This window comes from Marmota flaviventris, chromosome 10 (genome assembly GCF_047511675.1).
Source record: "Marmota flaviventris isolate mMarFla1 chromosome 10, mMarFla1.hap1, whole genome shotgun sequence".
Classification (NCBI taxonomy): Eukaryota; Metazoa; Chordata; class Mammalia; order Rodentia; family Sciuridae; genus Marmota; species Marmota flaviventris.
The window spans coordinates 7,094,710-7,122,260 of record NC_092507.1 but is presented as its reverse complement, the minus strand read 5'-3'; the positions used below and the strand labels follow the sequence as shown (position 1 = coordinate 7,122,260).

General features: G+C 59.0%; 2 protein-coding genes across 4 annotated transcripts in view; one reads left to right on the top strand and one right to left on the bottom strand.

The window, feature by feature from the left end:
* Casz1 (castor zinc finger 1) overlaps nucleotides 1-16,816 on the top strand; it is a 142,929-nt gene extending 126,113 nt beyond the window's left edge. For both annotated transcript variants that reach the window (XM_071617343.1, XM_027947704.2), the window contains 11 exons: nucleotides 138-979; nucleotides 3,176-3,311; nucleotides 3,500-3,563; nucleotides 4,741-4,895; nucleotides 5,018-5,140; nucleotides 6,015-6,353; nucleotides 7,816-8,014; nucleotides 8,777-8,948; nucleotides 10,511-10,662; nucleotides 10,770-10,911; nucleotides 13,496-16,816. In XM_071617343.1, the coding sequence (XP_071473444.1) occupies nucleotides 138-979; nucleotides 3,176-3,311; nucleotides 3,500-3,563; nucleotides 4,741-4,895; nucleotides 5,018-5,140; nucleotides 6,015-6,353; nucleotides 7,816-8,014; nucleotides 8,777-8,948; nucleotides 10,511-10,662; nucleotides 10,770-10,911; nucleotides 13,496-14,580 (3,409 nt within the window). In that variant the 3' untranslated portion in view covers nucleotides 14,581-16,816. The remainder of the gene's footprint in view (nucleotides 1-137; nucleotides 980-3,175; nucleotides 3,312-3,499; nucleotides 3,564-4,740; nucleotides 4,896-5,017; nucleotides 5,141-6,014; nucleotides 6,354-7,815; nucleotides 8,015-8,776; nucleotides 8,949-10,510; nucleotides 10,663-10,769; nucleotides 10,912-13,495) is intronic.
* Nucleotides 16,817-22,087: 5,271 nt separating this feature from the next.
* The window catches only part of Pex14 (peroxisomal biogenesis factor 14), a 195,168-nt gene continuing 189,704 nt past the window's right edge, over nucleotides 22,088-27,551 (bottom strand). For both annotated transcript variants that reach the window (XM_071617342.1, XM_027947594.2), the window contains exons 8-9: nucleotides 25,010-25,101; nucleotides 22,088-23,354 (exon numbers count right to left, since the gene is read on the bottom strand). In XM_071617342.1, the coding sequence (XP_071473443.1) occupies nucleotides 22,898-23,354; nucleotides 25,010-25,101 (549 nt within the window). In that variant the 3' untranslated portion in view covers nucleotides 22,088-22,897. The remainder of the gene's footprint in view (nucleotides 23,355-25,009; nucleotides 25,102-27,551) is intronic.

The following is a 27,551-nucleotide window of genomic DNA, read 5'->3' as shown; positions in this document are numbered from 1 at the left end:
TGTCCACCAGCACCCCAGGCTGGAGGAGGGGCAGGGGATAGCTTGCTTAAGGCCCTGGTTTGGTGTCCAGCCTGGGTTTTCTGTCACGGGGACTGCCCCCTGTGTGCCCCATGACAGACTCCCAATGTCCCATCCAGGCGTCCTGGCTGCACGTTCACCTTCAAGAACAAGTGTGACATCGAGAAGCACAAGAGCTACCACATCAAGGACGACGCCTACGCCAAGGACGGGTTCAAGAAGTTCTACAAGTACGAGGAGTGCAGGTACGAGGGCTGCGTGTACAGCAAGGCCACCAACCACTTCCACTGCATCCGCGCCGGCTGCGGCTTCACCTTCACCTCCACCAGCCAGATGACCTCGCACAAGCGCAAGCACGAGCGCCGGCATGTCCGCTCCTCGGGCGTGCTGGGGCTGCCACCCTCGCTGCTGGGCGCCAAGGACACGGAGCCCGAGGAGTCCAGCAACGACGACCTGGTGGACTTCTCTGCCCTGAGCAGCAAGAACTCCAGCCTGAGCGCCTCCCCCACCAGCCAACAGTCCTCTGCGTCCCTGGCCACTGCCGCTGCCACCACCGAGGGCACGCCCAGTGCCACCAAGCCTCCTAGCAGCAAGATCCAGGGGCTGATGCCCCAGGGCCTGCCAGGCTCCATCCCCCTGGCACTGGCCCTCTCCAACTCGGGCCTGCCCACCACCGCACCCTACTTCCCCCTTCTTCCTGGCCGTGGGAGCACCTCCCTGCCTGTGGGTGCCCCTGGCCTCCTGGGTGCCATGTCATCTGGGGCAGCAGCCTCAGCAACCCCCGACACACCTACCTTGGTGGCTTCGGGAGCTGGAGATTCGGCCCTGGTGACTGCCACCTCTGTCCCGGTGCCCCCTGCCTCCATCATGGAGAGAATCTCTGCGAGCAAGGGCCTCATCTCACCCATGATGGCCAGATTGGCCGCAGCTGCCCTCAAGCCCTCTGCCACCTTTGACCCAGGTGAGCAGGCCAGGCCCTGCCCAGGAAGCAAGCACCTTCTGGGTCCCAGAGGCTCCATCCCTGCACTCCTGTTGCAGAGCAGAGTAGGGTGGTGCGGGGGAGCCGTCTGTCTGATCTCCACCCTCCAGTCTTGCACCAAGCAGTGGCCCCTCTCTGCCTGGTCTCTGCCTCCCTCCTGTGTATTTCCTCCTCAGAGCCCCACCTGGGCCCCTGCCCAGGGAGTTCTCGCCTGTTTCTCCTGAGGCGGGAACAGTAGGCCCTCCCTCCTGGGATCCTCTGCATTCTGTTGGCTCGCTGTGTTCTCACCTCCCACATCACAGATGAGTCCCTGAGGAGAGCTGTCCCAAGCCCCCTTCTCCTCTTGAGTCTCCTCCAGATGACCTGGAGGGGGACAGGTCCAACACAGTGGCAGGGTGACTGCACCTCATACCTGGACAGCCCTCCAGGCTGAGGGACACCTCTGCAGCTTTCCCCCAGCAGAACTTACATGGGGAAAACCCACCCCACGCTCTTCAGCATGGCAGCCACTAGCCAGGTGGCTGTGGAGTGCCCAGCTGGTCAGAGTGAAGAGGCACTGGGTTGCAGTGTGACTCATTTAAGCAGGCTCACTGGCCAGTGCTCCCTGATGGACAGTGTGGCCTGGAGCCAAGAGTGGCTTCTTCTGGTCTGGCACTGGCTTGCTACAGGGTGGCCCCCTCCTTCCCCCTTTCCTTGCTTCCTTCTTTCTCCTGGTTTCCCTGGCTCCTCTCCCTTTGCTTCCCCATCTGGGAATTTGTCTTAGTTGAGCCCTTGAGAAGTGTTCAGCTCCGTCCAGGAGGTGGCTCATTCATTCACTCAACAACCCTTGGTGCTTGCTGGGTGCCTGCCGAGGGCTACCACTGAGTGGGTGCTGGGGACACACAGGCAGGAGGAAGTGGAAGCCAGCCCCGTCCTGTGGTGCTGATGGAGCAGTGGGGTGGCCCGTCCCCATACACAGCTGAAAGTGACAAAGTTGAGACGGTCCTCAGCACCTTGGCTGCCAGGTCCGGATACTCTGCTCCCATTTGAGACCATCTTGGAACCGGCCAGGACAGACAGAGGGTCCCTTCGTCCCAGCTTGGGGCTCTGCCCACACCTCCTTGAGAGTTCTAGCCCTGGAGGATAGGGAGCCAGGCCCGTTTTCCTGTGACTGGGGGTAAATGACTTCAGGAGCTGCTGGGGTGTGGACTTCTGAAGGCTGAGAACCCTTTCAGGTCCCTGGTGGGGCACTCAGATCCCAGGGGGCAGTTTAGAGGCCCCACCTTCCACTCCCTGGCCACAACCCCAACCAAGAACTGAGCCCTCCAAGGCCACCCTGGGCTCAGTGGCCAAGCTGTCAAGGACTTTCTTTTTCCTACAAAAGTCTCCTTCCCCTCCCCCGCAAAAGAAAGGTCAGGCGCAGGGGAGGGAGCCATTTTCCTGTATTTTTAATAAAATGCCACTTGCAGTCTGAAGCAGTCCTGTCAGCTGTAGCGCCTTGGGGCAGATTAATATTTCAGTCACTTGGGGATTGTGGAGCTGGGCCCAGTGGACACCTTCCTGTCAGCTTCTTTTGCCCCTGATCTGCTCGGCTTCCTACAGCGTCTTCCCACCCAGCTTCCCCTCAGACCCATCCTGGCCAGGCCTTGAGCCCCTGCCCTGGACAGCTTGACGGGCGAGGTCACACAGCTTGCTGATTGGCCGTCAGCTCGGTAGCCCTGACACAGCAGATGCCCTCTCTGGGCATGCTCAGTGCAGGCAGGCTGTCTCCCCGGCAACAGCAGGCCAGGGACCAAGGAGGGGCCGCTCTGTCCAGATCTGCCACTTTCCCTCAGCATTAACAGAGTCTTTAATAAAAGCTTAAACGGCAGCCCCACAAATCGACTGTGACAGTTGGTGAGGAAAGCGAAGGGCCCCTGCACCCGCCCCAGCCCCCTCCTCAGCCTCCCGCCCTTCTCCAGGAGGCCCTGAGCCAGGCCAACTTTGACATAATTTTGCAATAATTATCACTTGAAGAATTGCCACACAGGGGTAAGCGTCTCAAGTGATCACGTCAGCAGGGAGAATCGCTGACCAGCAGTGAGGCCTCCCCAGACCCCTGGCCTACCAGGCTACTGCCCTCCTTTTGTGGGGAATAGGGTTTGTGCCCATGTGAATCCTGGGCCCCTCTGACCCCATCTTCCCTCCCCTCTCCTGCAGGAAGCGGGCAGCAGGCCACCCCTGCCAGGTTCCCTCCAGCCCAGGTAAAGCTGGAGCCGGGTGAGAGCGCTGGCACCCCAGGCCCCCTTGAGGCCTCCCAAGACCGCAGTCTAGACCTGACTGTAAAGGAATCCAGGTGAGGTGCTGCTGGAGAGAGAAGCCCTTGACAAGCACCCTGGGCCGGACCCTGGGGTTCAGCTCGCCCTCCTGTCCAGAGCTCACCTCCTGCCAGGCAGCTGCAGCAGGCAGGGCTGGGGGCGGGTAGGCCTCTGGGTTGGTCCCACGGACGTCGGAGCTGAAAGCCCCTTGGTTTGTGTGTTCTAGTAATGAATCAAATGGCCACGCAGCCCCGGCAAATTCATCTCTTTTATCCTCGCTTATGAATAAGGTAAGAACCATCCATCACACGCCTCCTGCTCCCCCACCCCAAGAAATTAAAGCTGTGCTGGGGGGTGGGGGGGATGTGTTTGTTTTTTAATGTTTTCCCTCTAATAAGATGAGTTTGTACCATTTAAATTTTGAGGCCATTTTTCATCGAATATAATTTCAGAGCCACTGCTTACAAATTAATTTAATGAACTGGCTGAAGAAATATATTCCAGCCTCTGACACCTTTTTTTTTCCTTCAGATGGAGGGCTCCAAAAGCTTTTCCGGAGCCCTCTAACTTCTCTCACCCTTAGTTATTAATGTTATTTATTTATTTTATATATTTTTTGTTTGTTTAAAAAGGGGTCAGGGAGGGGGGACTAAAGTGGGAGCAGAGCATCAATTTCCACTTTTCGGGTTGAGTAATGGTCTCGGACGCCTTCCGGAGAGGTCGCTCTGGAATATTTATTTTAAATAATGCAGGGTCTTTGTAAATTATACATCATCTCAAATATATTTTTCCCCTTCACATGATAAACTTGACTGCAGCAAGATTAATTTGGTTACTGTACACAGTGATGGGGCTGAAGAGGGAGCTGGCCCAGGCTGGACCTCGTGGGGTGGGTCCCAGCTGGGCACTTGGCAGGCAGGAGCCTGCTACCTCCTCTCCTCTCCTGCTTGCTCTCTTGCTCTCGTCACTCCTCTGGCCACTGCCCACTGCACGCCTTCTTCCTTCCTGGGGAGCCTGTGGGCTGACCCCCCTCCCCAGCAGCGAGCCTGTCTGCTCTCACCCCATGAGTGTCCCTCCCTCCCCACACCTCCTTTGTGCACCTTCTCTTGTTCTCAAAGAATTCATAGGGGTTCCCCCCATCCCTCCTCCTCCTGCACTTCCTTTGAAAAACCTTCTGGCAGGAAAATAACCAGGGAGCCACGAAGTCTGGGGAAGATGGGCCACAGTGCGCACCCTGAGTGGCGGCCTCGGCCTCAGCGAGAGCAGCGGCTCCAGCAGCACGGGATTGCTTGGAGAGGCCCTGCGCCTTCAGGCCAGGCCCCCAGCTGTCCAGGCAGGGCCCTTCTCTAGCTGGAGCCCAGGGGGGGCCACAGATTCCCTCCTCCCTGCCCGGAGTGCTCTGGTGGTCACAGAGCAGCATGTCTGTCCTGAGGCTCCCAGAGCCGAGCTTGGCCACTGTCTTCACAGATGTCTCAGGGCAACCCCAGCCTCGGCAGCCTGCTAAGCATCAAGACAGAAGCAGAGGGGAGCCCTGCTGCAGAGTCCTCACCCTTCCTGGGCAAGGCTGCAAAGGCTGTCGTTCAGGAGAAGCTCTCAGAGCCCTGGAGAGTGTACCTACGCAGGTGAGGAGCTGCCTGAGAGCAGGGAGGGAGGGAGGGCTGGCAGTGGCCCCAGCAGCCTGCCTGGTGGCCAGCAGCAGCCCACCTCTAACTGGAGCCTCCTCCCTGCCGGCTCATTTGGCTAGGTTTGGTACCAAGGACTTCTGCGACGCCCAGTGTGACTTCCTCCACAAGGCACACTTCCATTGCGTGGTAGAGGAGTGTGGTGCACTCTTCAGCACCCTGGACGGGGCCATCAAGCATGCAAAGTGAGTGGGGACCTGGGGGCCCTGTCATCTCTCGCTCAGGGCTCTGCGGGGCTGGATACCACACAGCCTGTTGCAATTCCCACCAGACCACAGAGCGGCTGGCTCCTCAGGAGGGAAGTGCCCAAAGGAGGATGGGCTTCCCGTCTTCCTTCCACACACTCAGCCCCCAGCCAGCTGTGTCCAGAGAGCCCTGCCTGGGCCCCACTCAATACCCTAGCGCCAGCTGCTCCCAAGCCAGGACCTGTGGGGCTGGCAGCATGCCCTAGGTGCCCCTGCAGAGTGGCCAGAGACTCAGTGTGGACCCAGGGGTAGAGACCCAGGGCAAAGGCCTTTCCCATTCCACTGTGACATCTTGAGTCCCTTTGACCCAGAACAGCAAAATGAATCTGTGAATGCCATGGAGTTTAAAAGCAGCGAGCCCGGCCACTACTTGTAACTGACTCAAAACCTGTAAGCCTTCAAGACAGATCTCTGTGCCCTGAGCCCCACACCAGGCCTTTCTCACCACGTGGGCATCTTGTCCCAGCCGCTGGCCTGCACAGGAGCCTACTGAATAGTCAGAGCAAGTTTCGTGAGGCAGGGCCTACTCTCACACATATACCCAGGGAGGGGACCGCCTGGGCAGAGGCAGGGCACAGGTAGGAAGACAGAGTTAGGGCCAAGCCCAGAGCTAGGGCGCAGCAGTTGTCCTGAGGCTTCCTGTCTTGGTGGGATCACGGAGAGCTTGCTGAGCATGAGGTCCCTGTGCTGGGCCCTGGTCTTGTGATGGGGTCACACCACACCTGCAGCTCCTGTGCACAGGCAGCCAGGGAGGGGCTGGGCTGCAGCGGCCTCTTAGCTCCTCACCTGATGTGACCTCTCCTGCCCCTTCCAGCTTCCACTTCCGGACGGAGGGCGGAACAGTGAAAGGAAGCTCAGAGGCTTCCTTCCCGGCCTCTGTTGCTGAGACCAAACCTTCCTTGGCACCCTCACCCCCTCCGGCACCTCCTGGCACCACAGTCCCGGGGACCTGTCTGGAAGGACCTGCTCCCAGCCCGGCCTCGGTGCCCTCCACCCCCACCCTGCTCGCCTGGAAGCAGCTGGCTTCCACCATACCCCAGATGCCTCAGATTCCCGCATCAGTGCCTCACCTGCCCGCCTCACCCTTGGCGACGACTTCTCTAGAGAATGCCAAGCCCCAGGTCAAACCCGGATTCCTCCAGTTCCAGGAGAAGTGAGTCCCTCGATGAGCCGGGCGCCCCGTCCCCAAGCGTCTTGGGAGTGGGTGTGGCAAGGGCAGGAGGAGGCCCTGTTCCTCACCGTGCAGAGTTAACACTGGATGTCCCCACCCTCTGGGAAACGGCCTCGGGCCACATCCTTCTAGCCAAAGATGCTGTGCTTGCGCCGCCACTCTGCCCATCCCAAGCAGCCAGTGGGTGGCGGGTAGCAGCAGTGGTCCCCAGGACCAGTTGGGATGGGCTGAGAGTGGATTCTCAGGTCTCCTGGCCCAACAGGGAGGGTCTCCCTCGCTGGCCTCTTCAGTGGCTCGAACCTGCTGAGATTGCAGGGCCAGGGAAGTCACAGGTGGGTGTGATGGGCTAGGCCCCTCCCAGGCCTGCACTCCCTGCATAGTGGCCTGAGTCTCGGGTGGAAGGGACCTTTCTCACTGAATGGTGGTGGCTCCTTGCGGCGAGAACGGTGACTTTGTATCGTAATGTGTGCGGCTTCCTGTTCTCAATAAAAGTAATAAATTGGATTATTTATACCGCCTGAGTGGCAACTGTCCTCCCTCTCTGAGCACCTGGGGCTGGGCCCGTGATTTGGAAGGGGACAGACTCCTCTCCGTCCCTCCCCCTCGCCCCCCCAGAAGTGGTGCCCTCCTAGTTTCCTGGTTGCTGTCAGAGCCCCCACCAGGGCTGCGCTCCTTGGCCAGTGCAGTGTTGCCTGCCAGTCAAAAGCTAGAGCCCCTCGTCCTCCCATAGATAGCCCCCTGCAGCATGGGAAGCAGGGCTCCCAGGTAGGGGCCTGCTCCACTCCTCTGCTCTCCCAAGCAGGCCAACCATAGGGGATGGCCCAGTACTCCCCGCCCATGCCCACCCATCATCCCTTGCCACTCCCCTGGCTCCTAGGTCTCTGAGCAGGTGGGTATCATAGGCCTCAGATGACCCTAGGGAGTGCCATCAGCTGTGAGCCTCAGCAGGCCCTGACACACGTTCCCACTTACTGAGGTCCTTGGTAGCAGCACTCCTGGTAGGGCCACCCACCCATCTGCAGCCTGTCAGTCAACCACATCCAAATCAGTGCCATGCCATGCCAGCCAGGCCCTTGATGGCATCTTGCCAGGGCTGGCAGCACCATCCCTTATTTTCATTTCCAAGAAGTTATTGCAGCCATCCTTATCTATAATCCCGAGGTGTGGCCGTGGAAACTACGTGTCCCAGCATGCAACGCTCTGGGCACCCTGCATATTGCAATCCCTGTGCACCAGGCAGAACTCCTAAAAGGAGGCAGGGATGCATGCTGGGATCTGTAGTCTCTGGTTGAATCGTCCTGCTAAGCAGGAGGGCAATCTGGGGACATTTCTCTTGATTGTACCACTGGTGACAGAGGAGTGAACCCCAACACAGCACAGTCAGGACACCAGCAGGGAGGGCTTGGGAACACCAATGACCTTCTGGGCTGTGGTTTCCTTGCAGCGACCCTTGCCTCGCGACAGACTGCAAGTACGCCAACAAGTTCCACTTCCACTGCCTCTTTGGGAACTGCAAGTATGTCTGCAAGACCTCCGGCAAGGCTGAGTCTCACTGCCTGGACCACATCAACCCCAACAATAGCCTGGTGAACGTGCGAGACCAGTTTGCTTACTACTCCCTGCAGTGTCTCTGTCCCAACCAGGTCAGCGCAGCGGGCGGCCCAGCTGTGGGGGCAGGGGAGCCACAGGGCCTGGGACCAGCTCCTCCTGGCAGAGACTCTGCTTTTTGCACCCTTTTTAAGTTGGCTTCCACCAGACCCTGGAAAGGACACTGTCTGCCCCTAGGCCCCTGGAGGCCCCTGGGCTGGGGTCCAGATTGGTACTAAGTTGGTAAGGTCTATCATTTTAGTCCTAACCCCCAGTGGCAACTAAACACTATGCTGCTGCTGTGTACTTAAGATCATTCTTACCCATCTTGAAATTGGCTATTTCCCTTTTCTCCAGATGCATAAAATTTCTAAATTGGCCCATTGGATAGATAAAGAGAACTGTCCATGCCCAGACAGGAAGAGCAGATAAAATTCACTTTAAAGGCCTATCCCCAAGATAGGGGCTACCCGAGGACTCAGAGCAGAGGTCTGGGTGTGTAGAAAAGACTGGCTGGATAGATTAGTGGTGCCTACCTAGGTAGGTCCAGTTATGAAGGGAAGATAACTGGGATAGATTAGTGATGTCTGCTCTGGGTGGCATTGAAGGATGGCAAAATAACTAAATAGGATGTTTAGTGAAATGACAGAGGGACATGTTGCTTTTTGACATGTGAAAGTTCTTTACAAGATTGCATTTTCTGATTCTGGGTGTGGAAGAACACATGTGCCAAGGGCCTGCCACAGCCCAGAGTCCCAGTTCAGGCAGCAGCCCACACAAGTCCCCACCTGTCCTGATCTTCCTGTGCTTCCCTGCAGCACTGTGAGTTCCGGATGCGTGGACACTACCACTGCCTCCGGACTGGCTGCTACTTCGTCACCAACATCACCACCAAGCTGCCCTGGCACATAAAGAAGCATGAGAAAGCTGAGCGGCGGGCAGCCAACGGATTCAAATACTTCACCAAGCGTGAGGAGTGCGGCAGGCTAGGTACTAAGCCAGGGTGGGTAGGGACTTCTAGCACGTACAGGCCAGTTGTCAAATTCACAAGGTGTCAAACCTAAAACATCCCAGGGAAGAGGACGAGAGTCACTCTGGCCTCCTCCGTGCAAGCAGGATGCCCTGGAGCCTCACTGCCGGCACTCATGGCTCAGCTTGATTCTTTTCCCCTTTCCAGAGGGCAGGCAGGTGAGCTTCTCAGGGGTTTGGAAATCACTCGCCCTGGGTTGCTTTCCATAGCTTCAACTGTAGGGTTTTGTTTAAAATGTGCCATTGTTTGTTCGTTCATTCAGCAGTAATTTACTGAAAAACAACTGTGTGCCAGTGCTATTGCAGGGACACGGGAGTGGTGACAGTGGCAGCAGCTAAGAGTTTTTGAGTGTCTGGTATGTGCTGGCATTGGACTTGGTGCTGGAAACCTGGCGAAGATGTGTGGGCTCAGCTGGAGAATCTGATTGGCAGGATACTCAGGAAGGAAGTAGCCATGGGTCTGAGAAGAAGAGGTCACCCGCAGCCCTGAGCTTGGTGATAGATGCTGAGATCTGAGCCCCACAGGGAACAGGGCCTCCTTCTGGGGATGCCCAATGGGATTGGGGCTCTAGGGTCAGCAGGCAGAGAGCAAAGCCCACCCTCCTGCCTCAGGATGGAGCCCCATGTTCATAAGCCTGTCGATGATGGGAATCATCGGGAATAGACTGGGATGGGAATCTCCCTGGGAATAGACTGGAAGCTGAAGGAAAGGCAGGAGAAGGTGTCAGCATGGACACCTGGGCTGCGGGCTACAGGCCAGGCCGGCTGTGGCCTGTGGTCATGGTTTCAGGGGCTGGTGGCAGAGGGAGGCTGCAGGCAGGCCCTTCCACAGAGGAAGGGCAAGATACTCATCAACTGCCAGAAAAGAAAGGAAACAAATCTTTCCTTCAAGTATTAATTCAGAAAGGATTCATGGCCAGGAGAGGGCTGGTAACCATGGTGACAGGTGTCAACACTCAGAAGTCCATGCTGTCACGGGGCTCAGTTTACAGATGTCAGGGTATTCTGAAGTTGCCGTTATTTACTCAACTTTTGGTGTTTTTGGTGGTAGCTGGGGCCAAACAAAGCCGGGGGATGATATAAGACACCTGGCCAGCTCGGTGCCATGGTGACGGGCAGGCCTTCACCTGCCCTCAGCTGATGCTGTTTTGGCCCCACCTGTTCTGTTTGTTCTCAGCCTGGAGCAAAGGAGAGACATGGGGGCAGGGTGGAGGCTGGCTGCCACACCCACCAGCCCAGGTCCCCAGAGAAGGTGTTGGGGACAGGTGGCATGCTGTGGACAGGGCCCACTAGGTTTCCTTCCCACAGTATGTGGGCAGGGAGTGGGTTTGGACAGCCTTCGTAGCCTTGGACTTCCTGCAGGTGGCTGATCGTAAGCTTTCCTTGGAGAAATGCAGTTCAGGGTGCACATGCCACTGGCCTTGTCGATCACTCCCTGTGCCCAGAACAGTGTGCTCAACACACACTGGCTGTGAGCACTGGCTGGCTGGGGAGGCTTATGCAGGTGGGGGCCGTGTCCACAGGCTGCAAGTACAACCAGGTGAACAGCCACTTCCACTGCATCCGGGAGGGCTGCCAGTTCTCCTTCCTCCTGAAGCACCAGATGACCTCCCACGCCCGGAAGCACATGCGCAGGATGCTCGGGAAGAACTTTGATCGCGTGCCCCCCTCCCAGGTGAGTGCCTCAAGCAGGCCTGTGGGTGGCTCCACCAACCCCCGGGAGGCCCTGCTGCCCCTAGCGAAGGCGGCAGGCAGCTCCTCAGGCACCCTGCTTCCTCCCAGGGCCCCCCAAGCCTGATGGATGCTGAGACAGATGAGGGCATGGACTACACCGGCTGCAGCCCGGGTGCCGCCTCCTCCGAGTCCTCTACCATGGATCGCAGCTGCTCCAGCACCCCCGTGGGCAACGAGAGCACAGCGGCAGGTGAGCGCAGGACCCCTGCCTCCAGCCCCGCTTTGCCGCGTCCATCCTGGACACAAGGTTCACAGTGAGGTGGCCCTGAGGAGGACAGGCTGGTGTGCAGTGGACCAGCTGGTGTGTGGGATGTGGGACACTGAGGCCACCTCCTACCATCCTGCCACCTCCCCAGCACTCTGCCTTGTGCTTCAGTTTCCAGGAGAGGAGCCTGGGCCTGTCCTCCAGAGTTCCAGGAAGGCAGTACAGCCCAGCCCTCCGGCCTGCCCTGGCCCCCCTCAGGCCCTGGCCCCGCTCAGGCCCTGGCCCCGCTCAGGCCCTGGCCCACTGCAGCCTGGGCCTGGGGTCCAAGAGAGGCGCCCGCCTGCCAGGCCCGCCCTGACCGCTCACAGCCGCCCTGCGGCCTCCCTCCTCTCGCTCCTCTCTCTGCTCCTCTGTCCAGTGTCTCCCACCTGCTCCACCATTGGTTTCTCATTTTGGTTCTTTTTGTTTGTTTGTTCTTTGTTTTGGTTCTTTTTTTTTTTTTTTTTTTTTTTTCTCTGCTTTTCTCCACCTTCTCCAGGCGGCCCGGCTCCTCCTCCTCCTCCTCTTCCTCCTCCTGCTGCCACTGGTGACGAGGCCACCCGTGGGGCCCCACGGCCCCCCCTGACTCCACCCTTCCCGCCGGCTGCGCTCCGGCCGCCCCTCCCCCCCCTCCCATGCCTCTTCTCTCCGTCCTGTCTCTCATACTCTCTGCTCAGTGCCACTCTGGGAGCCAGTCGCGGCCTGGCCCACCCCATCAGCAGCCCGCCCAGCTTCCCGCCTGTCACTGCCACTCCAACTCCAGTAAAAAGTGACGTCCCCCTAGTTCAGGACGCCGCAGGTAACTCGCACACACATTCTCAGCAGTATCTGTCACCCCACCCGATCCTTGAGACTGTGGTCCAGGACCTGACCCTTTTCTGTGGCCAGCTCAGTCAAGGACAGGTGTTTTTGGTGGTAGCTGGGGCCAAACAAAGCTGCATCCTGATGGCCAAGCACTCCTGAGACCAGAAAGCCTGGCTCCTATCCCAAAGACAGCTCCTTGTGACTCCTGCTCAGACCAGAGCATTGCTGCCAGCCATTTGCCCCTGCTCAGCAACTGGTCAGCCCAGAGTAGGCATGCCAGATTCCAGCTGGCTGCTCAGGGTGGCCTCACCTTGGGCCTGGGCAGAACAGAGCCTGTCCCTGTGGCTCTCAGGTGTTCAGCTTCCCACCCAGATTCGAGGGTCTTGATCTGGCCCCACCCCTCCCTTAAAGCTGAGCCAGGGGAAGAAACCTCTGGAGCCTCAGGCCTCGGGCTGTGCTCTGTGATAGAAGCTCTTCCTGCCCCAACTCCATATCTGGAGTCCCACGGGGAGGGTCTGCTGGCCCCTCACCTTGCAGACGGCATACCACCTTCCATGCATTGTCACCTCACATTGTGCCTGAGCATGGCTTTGTGCCAGGCCCCGGTGGCTGTGGCAGTAAGTACATGGGTTCTGCCCATTGAGAGCTGTCACCCTGTGACTTCAGACCCAAGAACACATCATCCCTGGTGGATTTCCAGGCCTGAGGCTCTCCCATGGCCCCTGCCTAGTGCCCCCACCCCATTCCAGCCCTCAGTTTCTCTTCATCTGCCAAGGGTGGGTGACTGGGCCTGTTCTCCAAATCCGCAAGGCAGTAATTTGGTGGACAGAGCGGTGGCCAGGCATTCTGGCAGACTCAGAAGGGCCATGGCCCTCGGCCAGCACAGGGAGCAGCCTGGAGGATGTCCCCCTCTGGTGGGTCTGGGCCTTGGGTCCCTTATTTCTGGGGAGTGCTGCCTCCCCCCTGTGTAGCCAGTGGGTGCCTTCTGAAAAGGGTGAGGAAGCAAGCCCTTGGCAGTGGGCTCCTAAGTCCTGGGAAGCATTCTGGGCCAGCCTGGGCACTGATTGGGTGCCTGTCCTGTAGCTAAGCCCTTGTCTAGATCTGGCCCAGCGAGGAGACTCTGAGCAGGGGGTTGGTATCTTTTTGGTATTTAGTTCCTGAGGCCTGGCCTAGGAGGCCCACTAGGGGCAGAAACCTTAAGACCTTAAAGAGCCTTCTGGAACCAAGGAGAAGGTGCTCCTCAGGGCAGTTACAGCCCCAGATGGCCTAGGGCACTTGGCATCCCGGCTGTGAGTAGGCAGGTCCCCCTGCAGACAGGCAGGCAGCCCGGGGAACTGGTTTGCCCGCGGCGGGAAAGGAGCCGGCCTGTCCCTCATTAGAGGCAGGCGTGTGATGGGCCCTGGCCCCCCTCCAACTTGGGTAATTACACTCTGCGACCTAGATTCTCCCTTCAGCTTCAATTAGCACCAGGACAGGTCCTCACTTCCTACCCAAACTGGTCAGGAAGCAGCCACCACATCCCGGCAAAGCTGGTTGGTCTGCCACCCAGGGATGCACGTGTGGTCGTCTGCAGGTCTGGATGACAAGGGAAGCCTGGGACTCCTTTGCTGTTCTGGGGGTGGGGAGAGGCGCCCTGGCCACCAGACCAGGGTCAGGGCCCTGTGTGAGTGTGACCCTGGCAAAAGAGGCAGCCTTCTGCACTGACTGCCCTGTGCCCCTTCCCCAGGGAATACCATCTCCATGCCCACCGCCTCCGGTGCCAAAAAGCGCTTCTGGATCATCGAGGACATGTCGCCCTTCGGCAAGCGGCGGAAGACGGCCTCCTCGCGCAAGATGCTGGACGAGGGCATGATGCTGGAGGGCTTCCGGCGCTTCGACCTCTATGAGGACTGCAAGGACACGGCCTGCCAGTTCTCGCTCAAGGTCACCCACTACCACTGCACGCGTGAGAACTGCGGCTACAAGTTCTGCGGGCGCACGCACATGTACAAGCACGCGCAGCACCACGACCGCGTGGACAACCTGGTGCTGGACGACTTCAAGCGCTTCAAGGCCTCGCTCAGCTGCCACTTCGCCGACTGCCCCTTCTCGGGCACCAGCACGCACTTCCACTGCCTGCGCTGCCGCTTCCGCTGCACCGACAGCACCAAGGTCACGGCGCACCGCAAGCACCACGGCAAGCAGGACGTGATCAGCGCGGCGGGCTTCTGCCAGTTCAGCTCGAGCGCCGACTGCGCGGTGCCGGACTGCAAGTACAAGCTCAAGTGCTCGCACTTCCACTGCACCTACCCGGGCTGCCGCCACACGGTCGTGGGCATGTCGCAGATGGACTCGCACAAGCGCAAGCACGAGAAGCAGGAGCGCGGCGAGCCGCCCGCCGCCTCGCCCGGCGCGCCCGTCAGCCTGGACGGCTCGCTCACGCTGGCCGCCGAGCCCGGGGGCTCGCTGCTCTTCCTGCAGACGGCCGCCGCCGGCCTGGGCCTGGCGCTCGGCGACGCCGGGGACCCCGGCCCGCCCGACGCTGCCCCCGCGCCGCGGGAGGCCCCCGCCGCCCCCGGCCCGGCCGCGGGCGCCGGGGAGTCCTCGCAGGAGGACGAGGAGGAGGAGCTGGAGCTGCAGGAGGAGGAGGCCGAGGACGAGGACGACGACGACGAGGACGACGAGGACGAGGACGACGAGGACGACGACGAGGACCTGCGCACCGACTCGGAGGAGTCGCTGCCCGAGGCGGCGGCCGAGGCGGGCGCACGGACCCCGGCGCTGGCGGCTCTGGGCGCCCCCGGCCCCGCGCCCGCCGCCGCGTCGCCCTAGCGCGCCTCTTCCCGCGGCGTCACGTCACTGTCCCCACTGTCCCCGGCGCTCTTTAAAGAAACGCTGTCTCCACGTGAAGCCCCTGAACAGAGCCGCCCGCCCGCCCCGCCGGGCGCCCCGCAGGTGCTTCCGGACCCCGAGTCCGTCTCAGGACAGAGGCGGGGACCCCTCTGGTGCTCGGGCCGCCCCGCCCGGAACGCGCAGCTCCGCGGCGGAGGACAGGCCGCCGCCCCCTGCCCGCCGAGCGGGGTCTTCAGGGAACAGCAGGTGCTCGCCCGGGCGCGCGCTGACCGCCGCCAGCTCTTTGCTCAGGACCGGGGCGGGCGCTGGAGGCCACTGGGACCCCATCGGCCACCGGGGGCGGGGCCGCCACCTGTAGCGTCTGGCCGGGGGAGCCCCCTTCATGCAGCTAAGACTTCCCCCCTTGCCCTGGGGAAGGCGGTCAGCACGGGTGACAGTACAGGGACATCGAGGAAATCTGAAGGTAGCAGCAGACGGGCCCTTCAGTGTGGCTGCCCCGCGCTCCAGGGCCAGGCTGCCGCCCCCGCCCCTGCCCCTGCCCCCTGCCCCCCGGTGGCGGTTGTCCCAGCCCCCCACCCCCACCCCGTTAAAAAAAAGAGGCTGTGTCCCAACCCACCCAAATGGAGCCTTGGGGACTGGGGTATCAGCCACCCTGGTGGTGCAAACAGGAAGGATGCGGCTGTTTTGGGCTTTAATATTCAAAATGGAAAAAAATACAAGAAGTTGTACAGTATTTTTCCTGTAAAGGTTATTATTCTACGTAGAGCAAAGGAAAAAAAAAAAAAAAGACAAGCAAAAGCGGGCGGCTGAGTGCCACACCCCGCGGACCAGCCTGAGCTTGGAGAAGGGGGTGAGACTTCTCCCGTGGGATGTTTAGCTTTGATTTTAGAGGCCTTAGCAGTTTGAGGCTGTCCGTCTTCACACTAGCACTGATGAGAGCTGCGTGATTCCAACTTTTAACTTGAATTTTGTAGAGACAAGAAAAATGGACTATTACTGTTGACACGAGTTTGTAGTTAATTTAACATTGGAGTTTTCCTCTGTTGGTTATGCGTGTGGCTTTGCAGGGCTTCTTGCTTGTTGTCCCAGTTTGTCTTCTTATTTTGCTCGGGATGCTTCTAGGCTGGTGCAACCCACCCAGATTCAGCCCCCTTTTCAAACCCCGCCTCCTGGAGGTTCTGAGGCTGTCAGCCCAGTGCAGGGCTAATGGCAGGCACACACCTGACCTGGCTGCTGCAGTCCCCAGACGGGGCAGGCTGCCCTCCAGCCTCTGTCCCTCTTCTGCACTTCAGGGCCCCAGGGGGCCTCCGGCTGGGGAGAAAGAACAGGCCCAGCAGGCATTAGAGGGGCGGGGTAGAGTCTTATCTCCCTGAAGCCCCCACCCCAAAGGGCTTCAAGGGCAGTGGTTTTCTTTTTCCTGTGTGTGTGTGTGTGTGTGTGTGTGTGTGTGTGTGTGTGTGTCTCCTCTCAGCTGCCCACAGCTAGAAAGCCAGGACCCCCTGAGCTGGAGAGGGAGCAGGGAGGGAGGAGCAGTCAGACAGTGCACCTGATTCAACAGGAAGTCAATTGATTTCTAAACAGCCCCTACCAGAGCCTCCTGAATCCTGTGGGCACCACGTGCTGCTGCTGAGCATTTGCCCAGACTCTGACCTACCACAGGACTCTGTCTAAGGAGTTTTGTAAAGGAAAAAAACAAAAACAAAAACAAAAAAACATTTTTCAATGTAGCAAAATCAAACAAAAAATTAAAAAAAAAAAGAAAAGAAAAACGAAGATGCCGACAGTGCGAAGTCTAGCCTTTTGTAACCTTCATATTGCACACTAGGACTATAAGCCATTGCTAGCTCATTTTGAATTTTAATGTGTAATTTTTGTTTTATTTTCTTTCTGTGGGGAAAATGATGCTTGATCCACCAATGCTCTTTTTAATGTTTTATAACTATGTATGTGTATATATATAAATATAAAATAATATGTATGCACATATGTGTGTATATATCTATATGTATATACATATATAGATATATAGAGATGTATAGAGAGGTTTTGAGACAAAAAAACGCAGAACGTGAAACCGAACTGAACAGCGCGTGCTCTGATTACTTGAATCTGGTCTCCTCGGCACCTGGTTATTAAGAACTGAATATTTTTCCACTTGAATTTAGTGCTATTAGAAATTTAATATATGTGTTTTATTTATTTGATTTTTTTTTTGCATGACTGATGCAAGGTTTGACATTTTCACTCAATAAAAACTGGAAAAAAAAAATCCATCAAGTTATCTTTTATTTTTAAAATCGCCCCCAAGCGGCTGGCCGTGACCCAGCTATGTGGGGTGGTGCAAACAAGCCCTGCTCCATGTGCCAGTGAAGGGAAGGGAGGAGGGTGCTGGTCATCTTCAAGCCCAGTGGGGAGATGGGGGACAGACCAGTTTTGTCCTGGGCATCAGGCCAGGTTCTTCCAGCTTGCTGATGACAGTGGTGGGCTCAGGACTTGCCCTGCTGGAAAGTGGTCTCCTCCCATCCTGGGCCCTGCCTGAAACCCGGCTTGAGGCTCAGGAGCACCCTCAGGTAGGGCCATCCAGCAGTGAGGCTCAGGCCTCCCTGAGACCCCGTCCTACCCTGTCCTAGTCAGGGCTACTGGGTGAGTGCTTGGCAGGGTCATCCTGCAGCCCCTCCTTCAGCGCCTTCCTCCTTCCTGCAGGGACCTGCCCAGGCCAGGAACGGCGCGTACCCGGATCCAGTCCGGATGCTGGCGAGGATCGAGCTCGAGGCTCGTCATGGCAGAACTGGGGGCTAGTTCCTGGGTCCGTAGCCACGGGCCAGGGCCTGAGCTGCGGGCTCTGGTGGCTCCATGGCGGGGGCGGGGGGTGCCCTTGGACACCAGGGAGTGGCCCAAAGTGCAGACCTAACGGCTCCTCGTTTGGCTCCCACGTGCCTGACGCTTCTGAGGGTCCTCTTCAAACCTCATCATCCTGTCCGGCCTGTCCCGAGCTGGCCTCCAGGTGGCCCTGGGAGCGGACATGTGTGGAGCCACTCTTGTCCTCCATGATGAAGAGCATCTTGCTGGCTTGCCACATCCCTGCCACAGGGGAAGACATCCACTTTTCTGAAGGGATCAAGAAGTTGGTCCCTGGGGCACACTCATCCCCCTCACTGCACCTGGCACATCTGAGCACCAGCCAGCTGCCTGGGGACCACAGCAGAGCAGCTTGTCCCCTCAGAGCCCAGCTTGGTGTCATCTGCCACCACAAAGCCTCTCTGGCCAGCCCAGGCCCAGCGCACGGGGCCCTTCCCCGTCGGCCTTCCTCCTGGACCGAGGCCCACAGGCTATTTACATAAATACGTCTGTAACAGACACGAAAATATATACTTTTTTCGGTCTTATTAAAATGTTCAAGTTGGAACTCGCCTATTGTTTGTGGATATCTTGATTCTGTTAAATAAAACAGTGACTAATTTATGGAATAAAACACAAGTTCAACAAATTAAAACCATTATTGGAGCTTTGTAGGCCCTGGTGGGCACATGGCCTCCCATGGGGCCTTAAGGAGGCAGGGAGCCAAGTCCCAGCCTCGGCTGGCAGGGGGACTGGGGGGTGGCGTGGCCACAGGGCTCCCCCTGGGCACCAAAGCAATGGGCAGCAGAGAGTGGGGGCAGGTCTTGGACTCCTGGAAGCTAGAGCCTCGAAGCAATTTGATGGTCTTGACTCGGCCCCCAAACTACCCCCTGTTCCCAGATCGACTGGGCCTGGATGGATTTTGGCAGATCCACACACCCCGGAAATAGGAGGTAAGACCAGCTGCCCAGCCAGCCTCCTGACAGGATCCAGGGAAGGGACACTGGGTCTCACAGCACCACTCCAGAAAGACCAGGGAACCAACAGGCTGTTGCTCCTAGAGGGCAGAAAGAAGGGCCCACCCACCTGCACCCACTCGGCCAGTGGGGAGCCGGCTGCTGCAGGTGGCACCGCTCCCTGCTGGGCAGCAGGCAGTGGGCAGGGGCCCAGGAAGCTGCCCGTGGCTTGCTGGACCCAGTAGGAAATGCAGTCGGGCATGTTTTCCCTCTGGGATTTAATCAGCTCTGGTGGTGTGCAATCAACACCCAAACTGGGGCACATTCAGGAGCTCTGGAACCTCCTGGCGAGAGCCAGAACCAGCTGCACAGGCTCCTAGCTGAGCATGGTGGCCTGCCCCTCCCCAGTGTGGTCCTTGGAGCAGGTCTGGCCCCAACCCAGAGAGTGGCAGGCCACTGAGCAAGGCAGGTTGTCTATTACTGTTCTGAGGGTCAGACCTGGCCCCACAGGTGGCCTTGGCCCAGGGCCAGGGCCCAGGGTAGGAAGAAAACACACTGCCCCAGCCTGGATCAGACCTCCAAGAAGCAGGACCGGCCACAGCGCCCCTGGAAAGCTCTGGAATCTGGGGCCTTGCCAGAAACAAAGAGAAGCCAGGCCTGTGCCATCATCCTTCCTGGGAGGAAATGCCCTACCCTCTGGGGCAGATCAGACAGGAAGAGGCTCCAAAGGCCCCCAGCAAGGGCCGGAGGCAGAGGACAGCTGATGTGGCCATCGCTGGCTGCTTGATGTCCCCTAGGCCCACAGCCCACACCTGGAGGGAGACCCCAGTTCCCTACCAAAGACTCTCCATAAACTTGTGCCAAAATTTCCAGCTGGGTACTGGTGTTCACCAGGGGACCCAGCATCTGCCACTATGAAGACGTCCTTCCTGGCAGCACTGGCCATGGAGAAAGAAAGGCTCAGGCCACTCGCGATGAAGCCGTAACAAGCCCCGGCTGCTGGGAGGGGGAGGACTCACAGGTGCTCCTTCACGCTTCAGGTCAAATCACCCCAAACGCTGGCTGAGATTTCAAACTCATTTTGATAAGAAAGAGTGTCAAGAGCAGTGGCCTGGTGTGGCAGGCGCAGGGCGGTGCCCGTGGAGGCCGGCGGCTCCTGCCTGGGCCTGGCCCTGTTTCTAGACATTCTCCTTGGCCAGGAGGCCACTGGCCCCAGGGTAAGACACACCTGCGCTGAGCAGGGACAGAAGAGTGGCTTTGCTCTTCCTGTTGGAAAGGAGGGTCAGGCCCGTGGGGTGGCCAGGGCCTGGTGCCCGCCCCAGGTGGATGCTTCACCTGAGGGGTCTCACAGGCACCTCTGCACTGCCCCACGCCCCCTCCCTCTTCTCTGCAAGCAGATGGCGCCAGCATGGGCTTTGGGAGGGGGGCAGGGCAGGGGTGTGAGGACCCAGAGGACAGGCAGTCCGCCCACTGTTCAGGACAGACAAGCGCACAGCTCTGAGGAGAGCTTCTGTTTTTATTTTAAAACAAATTACGAGACCCACCACACAGCACAGCAAAACCGGAGGGGTGGGAGGGGACTCTCCTTCCCTGCCCGTCCACTGGCCGTCCTCATCAGCGGACATGTACTTCCGCAAAAGGAAAAAGGTCAACACTTGTGGACACAAATTTGGTAGCCCCTTCCCCCAACTCAGAACGCCCCCTTTTCCCACCCAAGAGGTCCTGGGACACGGGCCGCAGATGGTCACCCCAGGAGCTGAGATTTTCATGGGCGACTACCTGCTCTGGGCCTGGCCTGGGGCCTCCCTGCAGGAGGGTCAGGCCCGCGCAAGCCCCTAGGATGCTCCCGGCCTGGCCTCCTCTTTGGGTGGCTCGAAAGCCAAAGGAGGGCCCCTGTCCTTCCCCAAAATGCCCCTGTCCAAGGGAGTCCCACAAGTCACCCAGTGCTAGGGAGACCCCGGAGTCGGAGGGGAGCCTGTTGGGGGGGTCAGGACAGCTGGCCCGTGGCCTCCAGGCACTGGGCTAGTCTGTTCCTAACGGCGCTTTATAAAAAGACGTTGTAATTGAGTTTAATAATCTACTCCCTTCCAGAGAGGGCCTGACAGGCGCTGCCTGCTGCTCACTTCTGCCCCATTCCAAATATTTTTACCTTATTTGGATGAAATGCATTATTTTTCTAATGAAAGGCTTTTTTTCCGCAGGGCCGTCCGCCCTGGTCCAGCAACAGCCTTTATTAGGCAGCACTTGTGCGTTTTGGGGAGGGGTTTTCCTCTCCCTGAAGTCATGCCAGACTCTCTGTCCTCAAAAGCAGAACTCGGCGCTCAGGACCTGAGGGGCAAAGGCCTGGGGCCCCAGGTTCTCACCCCTTCTCCTCCCTGCTTGAGCTGGGGACTTTCCCTCCTGCTGACCCCTGGGCTAGGAATACGTGCCCTGAGGTGGCCCTGCAGCCCCCACCTCAGGAACGGTGAAGCCCAGGACCCCTCTTTCAGGGCCCAGGTCTTGAGGGGGAGGGATCGCGAGGTCCTGGTCGTGGCCAGCGCCTCCCCTGCCTCGACCTTCCCCTGGACACCTGCTCTTTGGTCTCACTAGGAGGGACCCTGGAAGTTTAACAACTATGACAAATGGTGACCAAACCCAGGGGGGTCCTGTCTGCTCAGCAGCCATGTCCCCACTCACCATGGAGGGACAGCAGCACAGCAGCCAGAGGGGGAAGGCCCGGCATCAGCTGCCCCGGCGGGGCCACGCCCTGCCCTCTGCTGGAGCAGCCAAGGTCAGTCGGCCTGGCCACCAAGGCTGGGATTCCTTGGGTCCCTGAGAACACAGGGTCCCCTCTCAGGCAGGCTGGTCACCCCAGAGCTGAGATTCTCAGGGATGCAAGGAGGCAGGGGACGAAGCAAGAGGACAAGTGCAGGGATGGCTCTCACCAGGCTTTGCAGGTCCCTAAGGGTCACATGGCTGGGGAAACAGACCTGAGGAGTGTCACCTGAGGTGATGAGGACAGAGGACAAGCCTGCCCCCCCCCCCCCCCGGGCCAGACAGGCAGGGCCACTTGCTGCCTCGGTGGGCCCCGCAGCAGGGCTGTGACCTCTCTCTTCTGGAATAAAACTGCCCTGAGGCCAAGTCCCTCAGTCTGGCCAGGGCCTGGGAGGCCACTGGGGGAGCTTGCACCCCGCTGTGGCCACCTGCAGTGGTGGCCAGGGCCTGTGCCATTTCTGGGCTGTGTCCACAGGAGGCCCAGACAGGGCAGTGCCAGCAGTCCCAGGCCCGGCCCAGGCGGACTCGAGGAGCGCGGAGCGGCCCTTGGCAGGAGCTGCTGGCTCAGGTTTGCGCTCCATGCTCTGTGAAGGTTAGAGGGAGGCAGGGAGGGCGCGGAGACGAGGCAGAGGACACCCGCTCCTGGGAACGCGCGTCCATTTAAGGAAGAAGCTCACCACGCTCACACCAGGTCTGCGCCCAGCCAAGGAGGCCCTGCGGCTCCCAGGACGTCGCCCCTGCGGCCTGCACAGGAAGGACTCCTGCAGTTCCGGGTAAGCAGCCCTGGGGAAGGCCCCGGGGTCGGGGGACAGAGGCTGCCCAGGCCCCTCGCCCTCCCCACGTCCCTCTGGCCCTTCTTGGGGCTCAGCTGGGGTGCTTCTGAGCAGTCCTCAGGGGGCACGAAGGGCCCTCAGCAGACAGGGAGCCACAGGCAGGAGTTAAATAGTGGCAACTCGTATTTATTACAATTATATACAATCATATCTTATATTCTGAAATCTATACATGATGACACAAATGAACATGTTCCTTGGTGGGAAGGACAGACATGGCTGTTGGTCAGGAAGGCTCTGCCGCCTGGCCCTGCCGTGGAGCGAAAATCACGTCTCCCCACGGGATCAGCTGGACCACGACACAGCCGGCGAGGACGGTCTGAAGCGCAGTGTGATTTCATTTGTTGGAGAGGATGCCAGGGCGTGTGGGCTGGGGGTGGGGACAGGTGCCCACCTGTCAGGCAGGGCCCGGCTGTGGGGAGGCTGGCCCTGGCAGGCTGTTGCTGAGGGGGAATGGGTCCAGGGCTCTGGCTTCTGGAAACAGCGCGAAGAGTGAGCCATGGGCCAGGCCTAGAGGACAGAGCAGGGACAGCAGAGACCAAGGGGACTGTGGCTTCTCCCCACTGGGAGAAGGCAGGTAACCACATGAGCTCTTGCCATGCACGGTGTCAGCTCAGTCCAGACGCTCAGCCGGCCAGCACCCCGAGGAGACACTGTCGGGGGTGGGGCTCCAAGGCTTGGTGTCCTCGGTGTGGCTGTGAGGAAGGCAAAGCCACCTGCTTGGGCTGAGCTGAGTGGGGTGTGGGCTGGGCCTGGGATGCTGCTCAGGTGAGACGCAGATGTGGACAGAAACGGGAGCCTCACGCTCTGCAGCCAAGCACAGCTCTGCCCAGACCTTGGCTTGAGGCCATCCCCGCCCAGAGCCAGAGCCCAGAGCCCAGAGCCCACAGCTGGACGGTGTCCCTGGGAGAGGCCCTAGTCCCGCTCATTCTCGTTGCTGGCACCCTCGGGCCGCCGCAGCTTCTCCACCTGCTCGTTGATCTGCCCGTCCCCACCTCTGCGGTCCTCCCTCTGCACCCCCAGGACGTCCTCCTCATCCACGTGGCTCACATCGTCGTCCTCCTCGTCCTCCTCGTCCTCCTTGTCCTCCCTCTTCTCTTCCTCGCCCTGCACCTCCATCCTCACCTGGCCCTTCACGTCCACCACGCCCTCGCCTTCCTCCGGGGGGCCTAGCAGGTGGTAGGTGGCCGTGGAGCCCTCGGGACTGTGGCTCTCCTTCCCAGGCGAGGGGGACGTGGACTCGTTGCTGACTGGCGAGATGTCACTGCTGCTGTGGTGGTTCACGGCTGCAGGGCTGGAGGGTGACGGCGATTTGACTGGAATCTGCCAGGAGGGGATCTTCGGGGCTGACGGGGATGGCGGGAACTGTCTCCTGGCAGGGGAGAGCAGGGGGCCAGGCCGAGGTTGGTGACCCCAGCTGGGGCTCCCGATCACAGCCCCTCCTTCACTGACCCCCGAGAGCCATGATGGGAACAGTGCCCCCAGAGATACCCAGCAGGGGACCAGAGAACAAACCTCTTGGCCCAACGGAGGCTGCATCAGCTAAGAAGGGTGCCAGAGCCCTTGCGCTGCCCACAGGATGCCCGGCTGCACTGGGGGCTCTGGGGCCTCCCCTGCCTAGAGTGAGGCTGTCGAGCTCCTGACCCAGCAGTGCCCTGCCTCCACCCCAGAGGCAGCAAAGGAAGGAAGCAGGCGCTGCAAGGGCTCGGGACACACGGACCTCGACACTAACTTGTCTATGGCCTGGGCAGAAGGTGGCCACTGGCCGAGGCTCAGACATCAGCATCAAGAGGTAACTTGGTGCACGTTGGTAGAAAGCCTCTGAGCCCAAGTGACAGGGAACAGACAGGTTTCCCTTTCTGCTTCCGTGTTCCCTTCTAGGCCCTGGGCCAGCAGCCAGCCCAGACCAAATCCCATTCCAGGGGGGACCCGGGAGGCCAGGCCTGCTTGGCAACTGCTTGGAAGTGAAGATCTGTGACTTGCAGGCCCATCCCTGTAGGGACCCAGGGGACAAAGCCCTGTTCCCACTCTGGGCAGCCAGCACTGGCCGCAGAAACAGCCTCCACCTCAGGGGCGCACACCCCAGCCTTCACTAGCCTCAGCGGCACAAAGCCAGTGAGGAACTCCACCTGCTCAAAGTTCCCCAACTGCCTGGTCTCTCCACCACCAAGGTCAGGAAAGATCTCTTCTACTAATCACCCTCGGGCCCCCGGGCCCCTCACCTGTTCTGAGGACATGTTCTCTTCCTCAGGGAACACAGGGCGGGCGTGTTTGAAAATGAGGTCTCTGGCTACCCAATCCCTACACCCTCCATCCCTGATCCCTATGAAGGTCCCACATTGGGCGCCACTGAACCCCAAGTCCAGCAGAGGAAGGACAGCATCCAGATAAGGGCTGCCAGGGTGCCGCTTGTGTGGGATGACCACTCTTCCTGGTTTCCCAGGACAAAGAGGCTCCTGGGACACTGGACTTCCAGCTTTAAGATCAGGTCAGGCCTGGGCAAACCAGGAAAAGCTGGTCACCTTACCATCAGGGCTGCCCTGTGGAGGGACAGCACAGGAATACCAGGGAAGGTGGAGGGAGGCGAGGACTGTTCTGCCCGTGGAGAGCTCCTCGAACTAAGTGGCCCTCACTGGGACTTTCTCTGGGCAAAGCTGTCACTGAGGTTGTCTGGGCTCAGGAAGGGGGAGGGGTAGCCTGCCTCTAGGAGCCCCTGCTTCAGGAGGAACCGAGCGGGAGTGCCCACTGCTCCTCGCCTGAGAGGTCCAGAGAGCCGCTGCTATTTCAAAACCGTTGTGGGTGCCGCCGACTGTCAGCCTGGAGGGAGAAGGGCTCTGGGGAGGGAAGCAGAAGCTCCCAGGTCTCCGCACTCAGTGCCAGAATCCCACAGCTCAGTCAGAAGCTGCCTGGGGAGCCCCGGGGGAGCCCTGAGCTCCCCACTGCTGCGAGGCCAGCCCAGGAGGTCTCTCCTGCTTGCTGTCCCAAGCAGGGACCTAGATAAGGTGGAACCTGAGCCTTCTCGCCTACCGATTTAAAAGAAGCCCTTTTAAGGAGTTAATTTCCGACTTGAGTTCGTTGATATTCTGGGACTCCAGGATCCAGTTGGTGGATGTGGTGGCCTGAAAGTCAAGACACAGGAGATGCAGGTCAGAGTGGCACCCCCATGCCACCCGAGTGGGCAAGGTGTGGCTTAGGAGCACCCTGAAGGCAATAGCAGCTGGCACATTTTATCTGGCCACAGCCTGGCGATCCTGCGTGAAGGGCCTGGCACTGCCGGAGGCGACTCCCTTCAAAACCACACTCCCTGGGCTCTGGGTGTCTAAGGGCACAGGACAGGCAGCACCGTGGTACTGTGGGTTTGTAAAGTGACGTGATGCGTGAGCTCTCATCTTTCAGGGAGACTCGCTGTGGTATCTGAAAGGAGGGGTGACACCTGGAGGACGGGCAGGGGTCTGCTGGAGTGAGCAATGCCCTCCCTTCTGTGTTTGAAATGCTCATTAAAACAAAAGAACAATAAAAACTAAATCCCACTCCTTCCAAAAGAAATGCCCCTTGGAAGTGAGCAAGGGGCTCAGCCGGGGTGGCCTCAAAACTGGTGTTCCTGAGCCTGGAAGCCACACCGGGCATCAGAGAGGCTGGGGCACCTCAACCCTTGCGGGCCACTCCTGCAGCCTGGAGGACAGGCTTCACCACATGCTGGGCTGCTTGGGGCTGCTGGGGACCTCCTGCTCCTGCTAGGTGATGTCTGGTCTCTAGAGGGCCCTGGGGGCCAGAGGACATCCCAGGACTGCTCCTCCCTGTCTGCAAAGCCACCTGCAGGTCATGCTACCCAATCACATCCCTTCTTTGGGATGACTCTGGTTGCAGAGCAGAGAAGAGAACAGCCCCTGGGCTCTGAGCTGCCCTTCCCCAGGGCCAGGACAGAACCTCCTTCACACAGGGCTGCTGCACATGGCTTTTGGCAAATCCTGTCAGGACAGATGGACAAGAGGAGAGCCAATCCCACCACCCCGCATGGGAGCTGCGGGTGGCCAAGCCGCCGGGGTGAGTGTGTTGGGTATATAGTGGTTCACCCCGGCCAGGAGGCCTCAGCTCAAGTGCCTGCCTCCCTGAGCCGGAGGCTGCCTCCAGATGGGGTGAGCCTGGCTCTTTCCCCAATGCACAGTGGCGACTGCAGGCCCACCCAGCTGAGGCCGCCCAGGGGGAAGGAAACCTGCAGTCCAGGAGAATGCGGGCCCATGTCTGCCACCCTCACACACAACCCTGCAGGGTCCCCACTCCAGATCAGCAGATGACGAGGGCACAGAAGCTGCTGATGAGCTCCTCCGCGCCCTGGAAGCTACAGCAGCCCATCAAGCAGGAGCGACTTCCACTCCCGGCCTGCACAGGACTCCGATTACCAAACGCATGTGCTGCCAGATGCCAGGATTCAGAAATAAAATCTGACATCTGGGGCTTTTTAGCCAATCTCTTTAAAAAACAGTTGTCGAAAACTCGCAGCCTTCAGTTTTATGTAGGTTTTTTTAATTACTTAAAGCTCTTCTTTTTAATTTTTTACAGTGCTCCAGTAGGAGTTTGGAAGCCAGATATAAAAACTTACATCACAGCTGAGAAAACACAGCTCTGAGTCTTTGGTTTATGGGGTAACCAAAGTCCTCACATGTGTTTAGATGCCAGGCTGGAGAACCCCACTTCATCACCAAGAGGGGGACAGAAGCCTGGAGGGGGAGGGGCTTGAGAACAGCAAGCGGAGGAGTTCTATGGGGCCATCTCAGCCACCAGGAAAAGCCCACCCCACCCGCCTTCAAATTCAACACGTGGTCTTAATCTTAATGTTTAAGGTCTGAAAGCAATTTCCCAGTTTCCAGAATGGCTGCTGGCCACTGACAGGCCACTGATCCAAAAGATAACCAAGTGGGGTGAAGGCTGCTGCCACAGGGACCCACAGGGGCTGCAGCCACCTGAGGAGGGGGTGAGGCAACACCTGGGTGTGGGAGAGACATCGGGAAGGGGTTCTTGGGTCTTCACAAGAGGCACCTCAGACTCTATCAGAAGCAGGAAGTGATCCACTTTCCTGGTTTTGCAATCTAGTGCATTGAAGGTGTCTTCCCTTAGCAGAACAGACTGGGTAAAATCCTTTAGAGGACATTATGGAGCCACGGGACCACTGTCTCCTGGGCCCTGTCTGCCTAAGCCATGATGATGCTATCATACACCCATGAAAACCAGGGCCTGCAACCCTGAGACCTGACCAAAGTCAGGCAACATTCTAAGCACATCCACAATCCAGCAAAGCAGGAACCATCATAGCTCCATTGTATACATGAGGAAGACTCAGAGAAGTTAAGTAGCTTGCCTGTGGTCCCACAGCTAGCAAGTAGGAAAGTGAGGATTCTAACCCAGCAGATGGATCCCTCAGTCTGATACTGCCCAGACTGCTGCAGATTTGGGCAATAAGGCATGGAAAACTTCCTCAGTCGATCCTGGGTGGTTCCCATTCCACTGGGATCACCCAAGCCCACGTACTTGAGGCAAGGTTAGCCCATGCACCTGGGGCGGGCACAGGGGT